This window comes from Bombina bombina, chromosome 1 (assembly GCF_027579735.1).
Source record: "Bombina bombina isolate aBomBom1 chromosome 1, aBomBom1.pri, whole genome shotgun sequence".
NCBI lineage: Eukaryota > Metazoa > Chordata > Amphibia > Anura > Bombinatoridae > Bombina > Bombina bombina.
In genome coordinates, this window is record NC_069499.1 from 1,487,246,804 (window position 1) to 1,487,264,744 (window position 17,941).

General features: G+C 39.5%; 1 protein-coding gene across 4 annotated transcripts in view; it reads left to right on the forward strand.

The window, feature by feature from the left end:
- The window catches only part of LOC128653763 (ABC-type organic anion transporter ABCA8), a 752,731-nt gene that overhangs the window by 633,717 nt on the left and 101,073 nt on the right, over positions 1 to 17,941 (forward strand). For all 4 annotated transcript variants that reach the window (XM_053707247.1, XM_053707265.1, XM_053707256.1 and 1 more), the window contains one exon: positions 3,079 to 3,170. In XM_053707247.1, coding sequence (XP_053563222.1) covers positions 3,079 to 3,170 — 92 coding nt within the window. The remainder of the gene's footprint in view (positions 1 to 3,078; positions 3,171 to 17,941) is intronic.

A 17,941-nucleotide genomic window follows, 5' to 3' on the forward strand; every position in this document is an offset into this window, starting at 1 on the left:
CTTTATAATTACATCTCTTGACGGAGCTTTCGGCAATGGTTTGGCTCTCAAGGCTCTATGCGCCCTTTCCATAACAACATCTGTTGACGTGCTTGTGCAGAGTTCTGAATAGGTCCTGTAGGTACCCCATCAGAGCAGTGGGAAGGATACTTTCTGGAATGCCTCGGGTGCGCAGGTTGTTTCTGCGCCCTCTATTATCAAGATCTTCCACCTTCTCTTGTAGATTTTGTATAGTTTCCTCTTGATTGTATATAAATTGCGATAAGTGATGCATGTCTTGTGTAGTAACGTTGTGGTTTTCTTCTAGTGCAACCACCCTATTATCTAACCTCTTTATGTCCCTTTTCATATCTTGAAACATATTGAGCATATCTGCCATAGCTGATTTTATATCCTCCTTTGAGGCCAATAGTTTTAAATCCTCCCTTGTAATCTCTGTTTGTTTAGTGGATGGAGTTTGGGGTTCTGGGCTTTTCTCTCTTGTCTCCATTGGCGGCTGCGCTTCTTGCGGGTTGTCCAACGAGGTGTGAGATGGACCCTCTGTTGCTTTCAAATAATGGTCCATTTTTATTTTAGGGTTGTTGTCTACTTTTGCTATTTTCTTGGCCGGCATTACCCCTCTGGATACCAGTGTGATACTGCTCAGATAGCACCCTATGCTTTGCTATAAACAGTTGTATGGCCTTGTAGGCCTGGGCATGTTTTATATCTAACTTTACGCTCAGCTGTATATATTAAGCCAGTTTCCAGCTTTACATGTCCTCTTGTGTGTATCATATGCTATTGTGAGTGGTCCGGTCACCTAACCCCAGGGCCGGAGTGCTATCTTTTATTGTTTCTGTCAGTTTCTCCTGTCAGCCACGTGGGATGTCAGGTGCCCTGGGCCTGTTAATTTAATGCTGTGTCTCCGTTATACAGCCGGTCCCCTCACCTCTATCCACCTCTCTTCTACGTCCAAGGATCTAAGCCTCTCTACTGTGCTGGCTTCTGATACTGTCAGCGACCAGTCTGCCTGTCTTTTAGTTTCAGGCTCCACCGGTGCGGATCTTTGCGGGGGTTAGCGTCAATTTCTCACCTCTGTCGCAACGGATCATTTGCTGGTCCTGAGTCCCGATGATGTGGGTGTGTTAGGCGTCTTTCGAGGGGGGCGATGGTATACGCCACTTGTTCTTCTTTGCATACCTTTACTAAATTTTACCATTTTTATGTTTTTGCTTCATCAGAAGCAGCCTTTTGTAGAAAGGTCATTCAGGCAGCTGTCTCAGTTTGATTATTATAACTATATTTTGAGTTTGTCATAAGAGATATATTTTTTTTTGGGGTGTGGATTTATTTTCTCAGTGAAAAAAAAGCATTTTTTTCAATCCCTCCCTTTATTGTTACTCGTGGTCTTCCACAGCTTGGGTAGTTCCCATATGTAATGGGTTGTGGACTCTCGCCACCTATATGGAAAAAAAAACATAGTTTATATCTCACCTGATAAATTAATTTCATTCATGGTGGTGAGAGTCCATGAACCCCTACCCTTTTGGGGTTATTTTGTTTTAAGCACATCTTTTTTTCCTTATCCTAATATTTGTTTTTTACTCCTTCTTACACCTCACTGTTTGGCTATACATTAAATTGAGGTATGTGTGAGGTGTGAGGGGTTGTATAGGCTTTTGGGGTTTGGGAAACTTTACCTCCTTCTGGTAGAAATGTATATCCCATATCTTACGGATTGTGGACTCTCTCCACCATGAAAGAAATTAATTTATCAAGTGAGATATAAATTATGTTTAACATATATGTATGTATGTATGTGTGTTTATATATATATATATATATATATATGCACACATACAAATATGTATATGTATATACTATATACATTTTAACCATTATATACTTGAGCGTAATAGTTTATTTTATTATCTTTATATACATACACATGTATGTTTACACTTAAATTAACATGTATACACACAAATATATATATATGTATATATATATATATATATATATATATATGTATATATATAAAATAGTCATTTTCAATTACTTTGTCATATACCATATACTTTTTAACCCTAAAATATATGTGTAATAGTTTTTTTTTATGTGTTTTTTTAACCCTTACTCTTTATGCAAGGGGGTGATTTTTTAAGGGCCGAATGGCCCAGAAAGCCCCTGTTTCCGCGCGAGCCTTCGGGAGTTAACTTGTACTCCTCGTCTGAGGCAGCAGATATCAATCCGCCCGATCTCATACAATCGGGTTGATTGACACCCCCTGCTAGCGGCCGTGAAACTGCAGGGGGCAGCATTGCACAAGCAGTTCACCAGAACTGCGTGTGCAATGTTAAATGCCGACAGCGTATACTGTCGGCATTCATCGATGTCGGGCTGACATGATCCGCTACAGAGGATCATGTCCGACCGACTGTTAATAAATGGGTCTCTATGTCTTAATTTTTTTTTGGCCCTTACGCACAACCGTTTACTTTCAACATGTAATATGTGTGTAAGTTAGCGCAATTGCAATACTGCTTATCTCGTCCCGAGACGCTTGTGATCTAGACCATAAATTTTACTGTGTGATCTATAGAAATCTGTCATGTGAGGGATTCAGCACACCAACACTATCTAAACTGCAAATATGATAGTGCCTTCTAGGCTATCGCTTGAGCAATAAAAAAAATGACTTGGCACAATAACGCTAATATTTGTGTACTCTGCTTGTTTTCAAATAATCACTTGCCAGTTAAATCTAATTTGTTTACATATATTAAGTTCTATTTCTGTAAATAAAAATATATTATTTTGTTTTCTGATGTTTAGGAAGCTTTTAAAGGAGACCTTATCATGATCTCAGAGGCTCATTTTAAGTTAAATCAATTTTCAGATGAAAACCATGCATTAAAGGCATCACCTTGTAGTTGCAAATGTTTGTTTATTATGAATACAAAATAATAAATACAATCACAGTAAATATAACATCAGTGTCCAGTTTAGAAAATAAAAATGGTATAGCGTTTTATTTTACATTGCCACTCTTCCGGAGTTATTAATACAAATCTTATTAAATGTTTTCTCTTTTAGCCATTGATACATATTTTGCTGTGTATTGGAATACTTTGGTTCCTGGAATGGAAGTTTGGAAGGAGGAGTTTGAAAAGAGATCCAATTTTCAGGTCTGTAAACCTGCACATAAAATGGTAGTCTATCCACTAGTCGCACAATAATTTTATAAAACCTATATATTTCTATCTATCTATCTATTTTTATCTTTCATAAAGGTGGTGATAGCCCACAATATTTTATTCCTGGGAATTATACTCCTGGCCATTAGGAGGAGGCAAAGATTCCAAAAATCCAAGAGGCCTTAAAATCCCTCCCACCTTACTGTAAACTAGTCTTGTCTTTGCCTCTGCAGGTGGAAGGTGAAGAATGGGGTTGCTCCAGATATTCCTCTGTGAGAGGAGTTCTCAGACCTATTGGAGGCCCAGTTTCCCCTTGGAGAGCTATTGTTGGACAGAGAAAAGCTTTTGGAGTATGGATAGTGCCAGAATTACATCCTATGGGAGTTTGGTCAGAGGCCAACCACAGGTGTTGCGGGGACCAGTCATTACCCTCCTTCTCCTCTTGGTTCTACGTTACACTCAACATATTTAGGTCCTTAGCTGTCACGCATACAGCACTGGATTGGCTATCTACTAGAGACAGTTTCTTCTGTTTATGTAAAGGCTAGTAGTGTGGGTGGCTATTAGGTAAGTGTGGGGTTATTTGGCACCTGCTTAGCCTGAAGGCTATTAGTAGGTACTCTTTAATGGATATATCATAGCCTGGGGACCATTATGTTAGACATTTTTTATGTGGTATGGATATGCAGGTACCTTGTCTTACACCCTATGCATTTTATTGCCTTGGAGGTTCTCTGTTCTTATGTTAGCACATGTCAGCTTATGTGCACAGCAGATTATTTCTGTGCCTTTAAGCATTAATGCATGCCGGTGGTTTTCAAGCTCCTTGTTCGCTTATACACACATGTTAGTTAGGTGTGCTGCTAACGTCTATATGAGGGCTCTTTTAGCATTCTTCTGTTTTTCACTTACTCAGTTGTTTTGCTTATGATTAGGGCTCATCATTTTTCATCTGCTATATGGATATTAAACATTCCCTAGGTTGCTTAGCCTCTTATATGGGGGTTAAGATTTTCATTACTTCCAAAACCTGCTTTTTTGGTGTAAGGTTACTTTGTTTATCCTGCCTTTATTACTATTTTAAGTTTGTTATGCTTTAATAATTGCTTATCATTTGTTTCATTCATTACTTGCCTGTTAATGGTTTTTTTTTCATAACGGAGCATACTAATTCTGTCCACTCTACTATAAGTACTAGTAACCCAAAAGCTAGATACTCTGAACACTTCCCTAGTAATCTTAATAGTATTTATTTCCTATGGCATGGAGAGTCCATTACGTCATTCCAATTACTAGTGGGATATTCAACTCCTGGCCAGCAGGAGGAGGCAAAGAGCACCCCAGCAAAGCTGTTAAGTGTAACTGTATTACCCATAACCCCTAGTCATTCTCTTTGCCTCTGTCAAAGGAGGTTGTGCGAAGTTGGTGTCTGTAGAAATTAATCCTTTTATGGGTACTTTTGCCTGCAAGCAAAGATTGGGGTCTAGCTGTGTCCACATCAATCTCTTGAGTAAGAGAAGTGGTGACTTTTAGCAGTTAAAAGACAGCAAGGAAGTCTTTGCTTTACTTTTGACATTTTGCGAACCCTTTGTGGAAAGCCAGTTTGTTACTCTGTTCTTTCTTATTCTACTTGTCCATGACAGGGAGCGTAGTGCCTGTCACACATTGAGGATCAGCATCTTGAATGCAATATGATCTAAGGTAAGTGCCTTTGCCTTTCTAGGTACATGAGGGCTTCAGCACTTAAGAGGTTAAGCCACTTTTACAGATCCATTCTGGGACGTAATAATCCTTATAGTGAAGGATTCATATTGGGTACACAATTTTTTATTTTGACAGTATGGCACTTATTCAGTATGACAGGCTAAGGAAAAGAGGCTAATAATAAGGTCTTATTTATTAACCTAAATCAATTTTATTATGTGATGGGTGTTTTAATTTCTTCTGGAATCATTGCATGATACTTCTGTAACTGTAAGAAGTGAAACAGGGAAGCCGTTTTTGAAACTGTTAGGATTTTACGCACTTTTCTCTGTCTGAAGTATTGCACAATTTTTATTGGGCCCGCTCACATGACCTGTACCCATTTAGGTGTCTGTTAGAGAATTTCTTCTATCAAGATTTTATTATTTTGAAAGCCTGAGCAGGTTTGCTCTGATATTTCCTGACAAACTGGGTCTAGCTGTACTCCACGTTAGTCTCTTCAGTAGAGCTGTGGTGGCTTTCAATCAGTTAGGAACTTGTGGGCTGGGCCTCACTCAGTTTCCTAACATATTTCTGCCCTCAAATTAAAAGCCAGAGTAGGTTTACTCTGTCCTTTTCCTTTTCCACAGGTCTCTGTGAGGAGTGGCTTCCTCTCAAGCCAGATGAGCTGTCCTCCTGCTGGACAGTTAAGGTAAATGCCTGTTTAATTCTTATGAAAAAGTTTGGCACTACAGCAGTTTTTAGACTGCACCTTATACGGGACTTGAGCATTCCTGAGGTTCAGGATTCATAGGGGAAGGATGCAGGGCACTGTGTGACTGTAAAAAATCAGAGACATTGATTTTGGGGTACAATCGTTATGTTTTTTGGTTAAAACTGGAGGCTACAAAACATAGTCGTTTGTTCTATTAATATGGCCGATGGGACCACCTCTGACATCACAGGAGAGGAGGATCCTTCTCCTTCGGCTGGGGCTACTAGCACACGCTTTTCTTAGTGGATGCAGCCTTTTGTAGCTGCCTGTGTCTCGTTGTTGATGATGTCTCTCAGTTCAACTCTGCTCCATTCACTCCATTTGTTTGCAAGCGTTGCAGAGAGGGGCAGGTAGGCGCCACAGCTTAGCGCTGAGGTTAGAGGCTGCTTTAGAGAGGTTTAGAGATATAAGAGGGTTGAAGTCCTGTAGAATCAAATTTTGGGAATTGCTTGGGAGTTTATTCAGTTTAAATAATTGCCTAAGCCTATCCGATAATCCGTTAAGGGTTTTTCTTTCCTTCGAAAATTTATCTTAAAAGGACAGTATAAAAATTTTACTTAAAAATATATTTTTTTTGGATGAATTTTCCTTGCAATATGGACCAAGAGTCTATGCCTTCTATAGAGTGCAAGCTTTGCTTGGATTCCCAAGTTGAACCCCCTTAGCCTTTTTGTTCTTCTTGTGTTGAAATAACTTTGATGTACAAAGATATATTTTTTGTGGCTGAGCCACCATTCTCTCAGGTTGATGCTGTTCAGGCAATGCCACAGCTTTCGCCTCAATCGTCCCAAACTTTATTGTTGTCACATGCAGTGCCCTGCTGGTCCTCACAATCACCTGATGGAGTGTATTTGAAGGCTGACATTGCTGCCCAGGTATCTTCTGTGATATCTGAGGTGCTAGCCGCTATCCCCATGCTTCAGGGTAGATGTAAGAGGAACATTAGAGAACCAGATAGTAAGGTTTCTGATCCAGTGCAGGCTAACCAAGTTGCTCTTTCACATAAGTCGGAAGATGAGGATACTTGGGTAGCCTCTAAGGGCGAAATCTCAGATTCAGATAGTATAATCCCTTCTTCTGATGCTGAAGTGGCGTCCTTCAGATTCAAGCTTGAACATCTTCATGTTTGGTTAAAGGAGGTTTTTGCTACTTTGGACGACTCCGATACCCTTTTCTGGGGAGGTGTTTCCAGTGCCAGACCGTGCTACGGAGATTATTGCCCGGGAATGGGAGGGATCGGAAATTCCGTTTTCTCCCTCTCCAGTCTTTAGGAAGATGTTTCCGGTGGCTGAATCCATTAAGGAGTCATGACAGATGGTCCCCAAGGTGGAAGGGGCGATTTCTACACTGGCCAAGTGGACTACTATTCTTGTTGAGGATAGTTGCTCTTTCAAGGACTCTATGGACAAGAAAATAGAGGCCTTCTTAAAGAAGATATATATTCATCAGGGTTTACAATGGCAACCAGCGGTGTGTATTGCTACAGTGATAAGTGTGGCAGCTTATTGGTTTAACGAGTTGTCTGAGTCCCTCCAAGCAGAGACTCCTTTGTAGGAGATACCGGATAGGATAAAGGCTCTTAAGTTAGCCAATTCCTTTATTACTAACGCTTTGCAGGTCATTAAGATGGGGGCCAAAATATCTGGTTTCGCAATTTTGGCACGTAGAGTGGTATGGCTGAAATCTTGGTTAGAGGATGTTTCTTCTAAGTATAAACTTTTGGCAATTCCTTACAAGGGAAAGACCTTGTTTTGGCTGGGTGTGGCAGAAATTATTTCTGATATCAAGGGTGGTAAAGGATCCTTTCTGCCTCAAGATAAGAAGAACGAATCGAAAGGACGTCAGAGTAAATTTCGTTCCTTTTGTAACTTCAGGTGTGTGTGTGTGCATGTGTACTAGTCTAGTTGGACTATTTTATGTCTAAAATAAAGTTATTTAGTACAAGTGGTTCTTTCTTTTACAAGACATTTTTAATTACACTCATCTTCTTTGACATTAATCTGAATTTGGGTTTTGATGTAATCTTTTTAGAGACAGGCAGTCTTTTCTTTTGTCTTGCAAATTATTTTGCATTCCTTTTACATAAACGTGTATATTAGTGCCTTAACTCTTGAATATAAGGGCTAGCTAATATAATCAATAATTGTAAAAGCCCCTCAATTCTGATTTACAGACCCAGTATATTTTCCCTCACTATCCTTGCATTAAACTTCAGAGGTAAGTCTTCCCCCTTCTCTTCCAAGCAGGAACAGTCCAAGCTCAGTCCAAGCCTTCTTGGAAGACCAGCCAGTCTTGGAACAAGGGAAAGTAATCTAAAAAACCTGCAGCTGAATCTAAGTCAGCATGAAGTGTTTGCCCCTGATCTGGGATTGGATCAAGTGGGGGGCAGACTCTCTCAGTTCTCTCAACCATGGAAACGAGATGTCCCAGACCCATGGGCTGTGGACTTAGTATCTCAGTGTTACAAGAATTCAAGACCTTTCCTCCCAGGGGCAGATTCCATCTCTCAAGATTATCTGTAGACCAGATAAAAAAGAGGCATTCTTGAAATGTGTACAGGATCTTTCCCTCTTCAGAGTGATAGTTCCAGTCCCAATACAGGAACAGGGTCTTGGATTCTATTCCAACCTGTTCGTTGTGCCCAAAAAGGAGGGAACTTTCAGGCCTATTCTAGATCTAAAGTTCCTCAACAAATTTCTCAGAGTGCCGTCCTTCAAGATGGAGACTATCCATTCCATTCTTCCCCTGGTTCAAGACGGTCAATTTATGACGATAGACCTGAAGGATGTTTACTTTCTTGTTCCCATTCATAGGGATCATCACAAATTTCTGAGATTTGCCTATCTGGATAAACGCTTTCAATTTGTAGTGCTCACCACAGCTCCCAGAATTTTCTCAAGGGTCCTGGGAGCTCTGTTGGCAGTAATTTGGTCCTGGGGAATTGCAGAGGCACCTTATCTGGATGATATTCTTGTTCAGGTGCCATATTTTCAACTAGCAAAATCTCACACAGAGATCTTGTTGTCTTTTCTTTGTGGCCACAAATGGAAGGTGAATTTGGAAAAAAAAGTTCCCTTGTTCCGGCTACAAGGATGGTCTGCTTAGGAACCATTATAGATTCTCTATCAATGAAAATATTTCTGACTGAGGTCAGAAGAGCCAAGATTCTTTCCTCTTGCCTATCTCTACAGTCTGCTGTATTGCCATCAGTGGCCCAATGTATGGAGGTAATTGGTTTGATGGTGGCATCCACGGACATAGTTCCCTTTGCTCAATTCCATATGAGAGCCCTACAGCTATGCATGCTCAGTCAATGGAATGGGGATTATGCAGACCTGTCTCAGAGGATAGTTCTGGCTCAATCGACAGGAGACTCTCTGCTGTGGTACACAGACACTAGCCTGATGGGCTGGGGGGCAGTCTGGGACTCGTTGAAGGCTCAGGGATTTTGGTCTCAGGAGGAATCTGCTCTCCCCATAAACATATTGGAGTTGAGAGCGATCTTCAATGCCTTGATGGCTTGGCCTCAACTAGCTTTAGCCCAGTTTATCAGGTTCCAGTCAGACAAAAAACCTCAGTGGTTACATCAACCACCATGGGGAAATTCGGAGTTCCTTAGCCATGAAGGAGGTGGCACGCATCATTCAGTGGGCGGAGGCTCACAATTGCTGTCTATCTGCCATCCACATTCCAGGAGTGGACAATTGGGAAGCAGATTTCCTGAGCAGACAGACTTTCCATCCCAGGGAGTGGGAACTCCATCCGGAAGTGTTTTCCAGATTAACTAAATGGGGGTTACCAGAATTGCATCTGATGGCATCTCGTCAGATGCCAAGCTCCCAAAGTACGGTTCAAGGTCGAGGGATCCTCAGGCCTTTTTGATAGATGCTCTGGCAGTTCTTTGGAACTTCAGGTTGGCATATCTGTTTCCTCCGTTTGCTCTCCTTCCATGAGTCATTGCTCGGATCAAGCAGGAGACAGTGTCAGTGATTCTAATAGCTCCTGCATGGCCTCGCAGGATCTGGTATGCAGATCTAGTGGAAACGTCATCTCTACCTCCGTGGAGACTCCCTCTGAGAAAGGACCTTCCACTTCAGGGGCCCTTTCTTCATCCAAATCTCATTTTTCTGAAGCTGACTGCTTGGAGATTGAACGCTTGATTTTAGCTAAGCATGGTTTTTCCAAGTCGGTCATTGAGACCATTATTCAGGCTTGTAAGCCTGTCAATTGAATGGTTTACCATAAGATATGGCATAAATATCTTTATTGGTGTGAGTCTAAGGGATACTCTTGGAGTAGGGTCAGGATTCCAAGAATTTTGACTTTTATCCAGGAAGGCCTGGAGAAAGGTTTCTCTGTTAGTACCCTGAAGGGTCAGATCTCTGCACTGTCTATTTTGTTGCACAAGCTTCTGGTGGACGTGCCAGATGTGCAATCATTTAGTCAGTCCTTGGTCAGAATCAGGCCTGTGTTTAAATCTGTTGCTCCACCTTGGAGTCTTAACCTTGTTCTTAAAGTTTTGCAACAGGCTCCATTTGAGCAAATGCTTTTCCATAGATATTAAGTTGTTACCTTGGAAGGTTTTGTTTCTTACTGCTATCTCTTCTGCTCTGAGAGTTTTAGAACTCTCAGCTTTGCAGTGCGATTCGCCTTATCTCATATTTCATGCAGATAAGGCAGTTCTTCGTACCAAGTTTGGTTTTCTTCCTAAGGCTGTTTCGGATAGATATATTAATCAGGAAATTGTTGTTCCTTCTTTCTGTCCTAATCCTTCTTTTCATAAGGAAGGTTTGTTGCACAACTTAGATGTTGTGCGGGCTCTTAAATTCTAATTGCAGGTGACTAAGGACTTTCGTCAGTCTTCTGCATTGTTTGCTTTTCTGGGAAATGCAAATGTCAGAAGGCTACTGCCACTTCTCTTTCTCTCTGGTTGAGAAGTATTATTTGTTTGGCATATAAGACTGCTGGACAGCAGCCTCCTGAGAGAATCACAGCTCATTCCACTAGGGCTGTTTCTTCTTCTTGGGCCTTCAAGAATGAGTCTTCTGTAGAACAGATTTGCAAGGCTTTGACTTGGTCTTCTTTGCACACTTTTTCTAAATTTTCTAAATTTGATACTTTTGCCTCGGCTGAGGCTTCTTTTGGGAGAAAGGTGCTTCAAGAGGTGGTACTTTCTGTTTAGGTTACCTGTCTTGTCCCTCCCTAATTATCTGTGTCTTCTGACTTAGGTATTGGTTTCCAACAGTAATTGATGATCCCGTGGACTCACCGTATCTTAGGAAAGAGAACAAAATTTATGCTTACCTGATAAATTTATTTATTTCCGGATACAGTGAGTCCACGGCCCCGTCCATTATTAAAGGCAGTTCTTTTACCTCAACCTCAGACACCTCTACACCTTGTGTTATTTCCTTTCTCTCCTTTTTCCTTCGGTTGAATGACTGGGGATTGTGGGAAGGGAAGTGATACTTAACAGCTTTGCTATGGTGCTCTTTGCCTCCTCCTGCTGGCCAACAACAATTGATGATCCCGTGGACTCACCGTATCCGGAAATAAATTTATCCGGTGAGCATAAATGTTCTAATTTAGTGTCGAGAATGAGTGCAGCGGTTTAGGGGTTAATAACTTTTTAATTATTGTCCGCAATGTCAGGGGGCAGGGGATTAAGGGTATTTGGACTAGGGGTTTATGTAAGGGTGTTAGGTTTATATATAACTTTCTTTTCCCCATAGACATCAATGGATAGCGATCTCCATTCCGGGATCGCAGATGTTAGTTTTTTTATAAAACATCCGGTGTAGCGCACAACTTGTAATCTTGGTCATGGTTTATAATTCTAAACTTTTGTCTTTTCCTTTTAAAGATAAAGTTTTGTTTGGGCCTGGTCTGGATGAAGTTATTTGTATTGCAACTGGGGAAAAGGAGTCTATTTATCAAAGCGTCAACTATGTTGCATTCGCGGGCATCAATACGCTTGCCAAACATTGCGGCCTCGTATCTGAATACGATCTCCTTATTTATTAAAAAAACTGTCAAAAACACGCGCGTCAAGTACGGTGTGAAGAGCATCCGACTGGTGTTAACTAACATTCATCGATATCACGGCAATTCTGGTTTTTCCCAACCTTATTTATATCATTTCCTTACTGTTCATGAACAAGCACGGTTCGCTTTAGCACATTATTGCATATAGCGTAAATGTATTTTTTTTCTGAGCAGTACTAATTGCGAATATAGCAAGTTGCGACATATTTGGTGCAAAGTGGATAGTGAATTATTCTAATTATTTTTTATATTGTACATACATATTTTAATATGTATATACACACACACATACAGTATATATATATATATATATATATATATATATATATATATATATATATATATATATATATATATATATATATGTTATGTCAGAAATCTATTGCAAACATATTTACATTTACATGTCCCTAAACAATGTTGTCTGTCATATTTCTGTGTTTATTTATACCACTATATGTATATATTGTAGATGTATTATTGTCTGAGCAGGAATAATTGCGAATATAACATGTAATCAGAGTATCATATGTATTTATTTGCAATCAATGGATATTTTAAAGGGATAGGATGATTACTTTTGATTCTGGTTTCTTGTCATAGAATTATTGTGGTGTTTTAATTCCCACTATCTTTTTTAGAACCTTCCCTATAGATAGGAATGATGATCCTAATTATCTGGTTTCCTTTTGCTATGGTGATTATCTGTTGACGTCCCTGAGAAGCCGCACTTCCTCAGTTGACATCCCATGTGACCCTCTTTGAGTCATCCTCATAATTTTTTCCTTATTTTTTCCACTTTTGGTTCATATGCTTTTTTTGTTTGTTTTATACAGGGAGTGCAGAATTATTAGGCAAATTAGTATTTTGACCACATCATCCTCTTTATGCATGTTGTCTTACTCCAAGCTGTATAGGCTCGAAAGCCTACTACCAATTAAGCATATTAGGTGATGTGCATCTCTGTAATGAGAAGGGGTGTGGTCTAATGACATCAACACCCTATATCAGGTGTGCATAATTATTAGGCAACCTCCTTTCCTTTGGCAAAATGGGTCAAAAGAAGGACTTGACAGGCTCAGAAAAGTAAAAAATAGTGAGATATCTTGCAGAGGGATGCAGCACTCTTAAAATTGCAAAGCTTCTGAAGCGTGATCATCGAACAATCAAGCGTTTCATTCAAAATAGTCAACAGGGTCGCAAGAAGCGTGTGGAAAAACCAAGGCGCAAAATAACTGCCCATGAACTGAGAAAAGTCAAGCGTGCAGCTGCCAAGATGCCACTTGCCACCAGTTTGGCCATATTTCAGAGCTGCAACATCACTGGAGTGCCCAAAAGCACAAGGTGTGCAATACTCAGAGACATGGCCAAGGTAAGAAAGGCTGAAAGACGACCACCACTGAACAAGACACACAAGCTGAAACGTCAAGACTGGGCCAAGAAATATCTCAAGACTGATTTTTCTAAGGTTTTATGGACTGATGAAATGAGAGTGAGTCTTGATGGGCCAGATGGATGGGCCCGTGGCTGGATTGGTAAAGGGCAGAGAGCTCCAGTCCGACTCAGACGCCAGCAAGGTGGAGGTGGAGTACTGGTTTGGGCTGGTATCATCAAAGATGAGCTTGTGGGGCCTTTTCGGGTTGAGGATGGAGTCAAGCTCAACTGCCAGTCCTACTGCCAGTTTCTGGAAGACACCTTCTTCAAGCAGTGGTACAGGAAGAAGTCTGCATCCTTCAAGAAAAACATGATTTCCATGCAGGACAATGCTCCATCACACGCGTCCAAGTACTCCACAGGGTGGCTGGCAAGAAAGGGTATAAAAGAAGAAAATCTAATGACATGGCCTCCATGTTCACCTGATCTGAACCCCATTGAGAACCTGTGGTCCATCATCAAATGTGAGATTTACAAGGAGGGAAAACAGTACACCTCCCTGAACAGTGTCTGGGAGGCTGTGGTTGCTGCTGCACGCAATGTTGATGGTGAACAGATCAAAACACTGACAGAATCCATGGATGGCAGGCTTTTGAGTGTCCTTGCAAAGAAAGGTGGCTATATTGGTCACTGATTTGTTTTTGTTTTGTTTTTGAATGTCAGAAATGTATATTTGTGAATGTTGAGATGTTATATTGGTTTCACTGGTAAAAATAAATAATTGAAATGGGTATATATTTGTTTTTTGTTAAGTTGCCTAATAATTATGCACAGTAATAGTCACCTGCACACACAGATATCCCCCTAAAATAGCTAAAACTAAAAACAAACTAAAAACTACTTCCAAAAATATTCAGCTTTGATATTAATGAGTTTTTTGGGTTCATTGAGAACATGGTTGTTGTTCAATAATAAAATTAATCCTCAAAAATACAACTTGCCTAATAATTCTGCACTCCCTGTATATGTGTTTAAATTTTTACTTTTTATTTTATTTCTTTATTTTTATATTTTTTATTTTTTTTTATTTTTCATTTATTATTTCTTATTCATTGTATTGGAAGTATTTATGTTATAGTTAGCGATATACAGCACTGTACACATTTTTGTGTCTTATATCTATTGGGCAATTTACCCTATTATAATTGTGTTGTCATATACTCACTATACATACATATGATTTTTTCTTATTGAGAACATTATTTATTTTACACTTCTATATATATTTCCTGCACTGCCAATGGCCTCTAGTTATCAAGCCGTCAACCTCAAATACGCTGGAATTCCACAGCGTATTTGTGGCGAGGCTGATTCACCTAAGTTATCAAGCCCTACACACCAGCAAAAGTAGAATTTAGTGACGTAAGCTTCGATCCGCCGGACTCAGTCTGACACAGATCGATTCTTACGTCACTCCAGATGTTCCGCACACAAGTTCGGCACAATCTGACTACTTTTGCTAGTTATCAAAAAACTAGCAGGTACGCTCGGCACTTTTCCGGCCCAGCGTACGTGGCTTTCATAGGAATCAATGGTGGTCTGACCATAGCGAAAGATCATGTTCGCTGCTGCCCAACATCCCATTGATTCCTATGGGAGCTGTCTACACCTAACACCCTAACATGTACCCCGAGTCTAAACACCCCTAATCTGTCCCCCCCCTACACTGCCGCAACTAAATACATTTATTACCCCCTAAACCGCCGCTCCCGGAGCCCACCGCCACGCTAATAAACTGATTAACCCCTAAACCGCCACTCCCGGACCCCGCCGCCACTATAATAAATATGTTAACCCCTAAAACGTTGCTCCCGGACCCAGCAGCAACTATAATAAATATGTTAACCTCTAAACCGCCGCTCCCGGACCCCGCCGCCACTATAATATATATGTTAACCCCTAAACCGCCACTCCCGGACCCCGCCGCCACCTACATAATACCTATTAACCCCTATCCTGCCCCCCTACACCGCGCCACTATAATAAATTTATTAACCCCTATCCTGCCCCCCCTACAATGCCGCCACTATAATACATTTATTAACCCCTATCCTGCCCCCCCTACACCGCTGCAACTATAATACAATTATTAACCCCTAAACCTAAGTCTAACCCTAACCCTAACACCCCCCTAACTTAAATATTAATTAAATACATCTAAATATTATAACTCTTATTAACTAAATTAATCCTATTTAAAAATAAATACCTGTAAAATAAACCCCAAGATAGCTACAATATAAATAATAATTATATTGTATCTATTTTAAGATTTATTTTTATTTTAAGGCAAATTTCAATTTATTTTAACTAGGTACAATAGCTATTAAATAGTTAATAACTATTTAATAGCTACCTAGTTAAAATAAAGAGAAATTTATCTGTAAAATAAAAACTAACCTAAGTTACAATTACACCTAACACTACACTATCATTAAATAAATTATTCCTATTTAAAACTAAATACTTACCTGTAAAATAAACCCTAAGATAGCTACAATGTAATTAATAATTACATTGTAGCTATTTTAGGATTTATATTTATTTTACAGGTAACTTTGTATTTATTTTAGCTAGTTAGAATAGTTATTAAATAGTTATTAACTATTTAATATCTACCTAGCTAAAAGAAATACAAAATTACCTGTAAAATAAATCCTAACCTAAGTTACAATTAAACCTAACACTACACTATCATTAAATTAATTAAATAAATTACCTACAAATAACTACAATTAAATACAATTAAATAAACTAACTAAAGTACAAAAATAAAAAAACTAAGTTACAAAAAATAAAAAAAATAAGTTACAAACATTTAAAAAATATTACAACAATTTTAAGCTAATTACACCTAATCTAAGCCCCCTAATAAAATAACAAAGCCCCGAAAATAAAAAAATGCCCTACGCTATTCTACATTAAAAGTTAACAGCTCTATTATGTTACCAGCCCTTAAAAGGGCCTTTTGTGGGGCATGCCCCAAAGAATTCAGCTCTTTTGCCTGTAAAAAAAAAAATACAACCCTCCAACATTAAAACCCACCACCCACATACCCCAAATCTAACCCAAACTCCCCTTAACTAAACCTAACACTACCCCCCTGAAGATCATCCTACCTTTAGCCGTCTTCAGCCAGCTGACCACCGATGGAACAGAAGAAGACATCCGGAGCGGCAGAAGTCATCATCCAAGGGGCACTGAAGAAGTCTTCCATCTGATTGAAGTCATCATCCAAGGGGCGCTGAAGAAGTCTTCCATCCGATTGAAGTCAACATCCAGGCGGCGTCTTCAATCTTCATCCATCCGGAGCGGAGTGCAGCCATCTTCAGACGAGCTGACGCGGAGCCATCTTCTTCTAACTTAGTTTTTTTATTTTTTTGTACTTTAGTTAGTTTATTTAATTGTATTTAATTGTAGTTATTTGTAGGTAATTTATTTAATTAATTTAATGATAGTTTAGTGTTAGGTTTAATTGTAACTTAGGTTAGGATTTATTTTACAGGTAATTTTGTATTTCTTTTAGCTAGGTAGATATTAAATAGTTAATAACTATTTAATAACTATTCTAACTAGCTAAAATAAATACAGTTACCTGTAAAATAAATATAAATCCTAAAATAGCTACAATGTAATTATTAATTATATTGTAGCTATCGTAGGGTTTATTTTACAGGTAAGTATTTAGTTTTAAATAGGAATAATTTATTTAATGATAGTGTAGTGTTAGGTGTAATTGTAACTTAGGTTAGTTTTTATTTTACAGGTAAATTTCTCTTTATTTTAACTAGGTAGCTATTAAATAGTTATTAACTATTTAATAGCTATTGTACCTTGTTAAAATAAATTGAAATTTGCCTGTAAAATAAAAATAAATCCTAAAATAGATACAATATAATTATTATTTATATTGTAGCTATATTAGGGTTTATTTTAAAGGTAAGTATTTATTTTTAAATAGGATTAATTTAGTTGATACGAGTTATAATATTTAGATGTATTTAATTAATATTTGTTAGGGGGTGTTAGGGTTAGACTTAGGTCTAGGGGTTAATCATTTTATTATAGTTGCGGCGGTCTAGGGGGGTAGGATAGGGGTTAATACATTTATTATAGGTGGCGACGGTATAGGGGGGGGGCAGATTAGGGGTTAATACGTTTAATATAGGTGGCGGCGGGGTCCGGGAGCGGCGGTTTAGGGGTTAAACAATTTATTTAGTTGCGGCGGGGTACGGGATTGGCAGGATAGGGGTTAATAAATTTATTATAGGTGGCGGCGGTATAGAGGGGGCAGGATAGGGGTTAATAGGTATTATGTAGGTGGCGGCGGCATCCGGGAGCGGAGGTTTAGGGGTTAATCAGTTTATTAGAGTGGTGGTGGGCTCCGGGAGCGGCGGTTTAAGGGTTAATACATTTATAAGAGTTGCGGCGGGGTCTAGGAGCGGCGGTTTAGGGGTTAATAACTTTATTTAGTTGCGGGGGGCTCCGGGGGCGCCGGTATAGGGGGTAGAACAGTATAGTTAGTGTGGGTGCTTAGTGATAGCTTGTCAATAAAGCTGTAAAAAAGCCGAAGAGCAGCGAGATCGGATGAGTGATAACTATCACAGTCCGCTGCTCATCGCCCCGTACTTGATGAGCGGCTTTTTGACAGAAATATTGATAACTCTGGAGAGCGTATTCAGGTCCGAGCTTAGGCGGGCATATTGGGGCCGGCGATGGCAGGTAAGTAGATACGTTGATAACTAGAGGCCAATGTGTTGTCTGTATTAGTTACATTATACACTGCTGGCTTGAGGTTGTGACTAATATGCATCAAGAAGCGTTG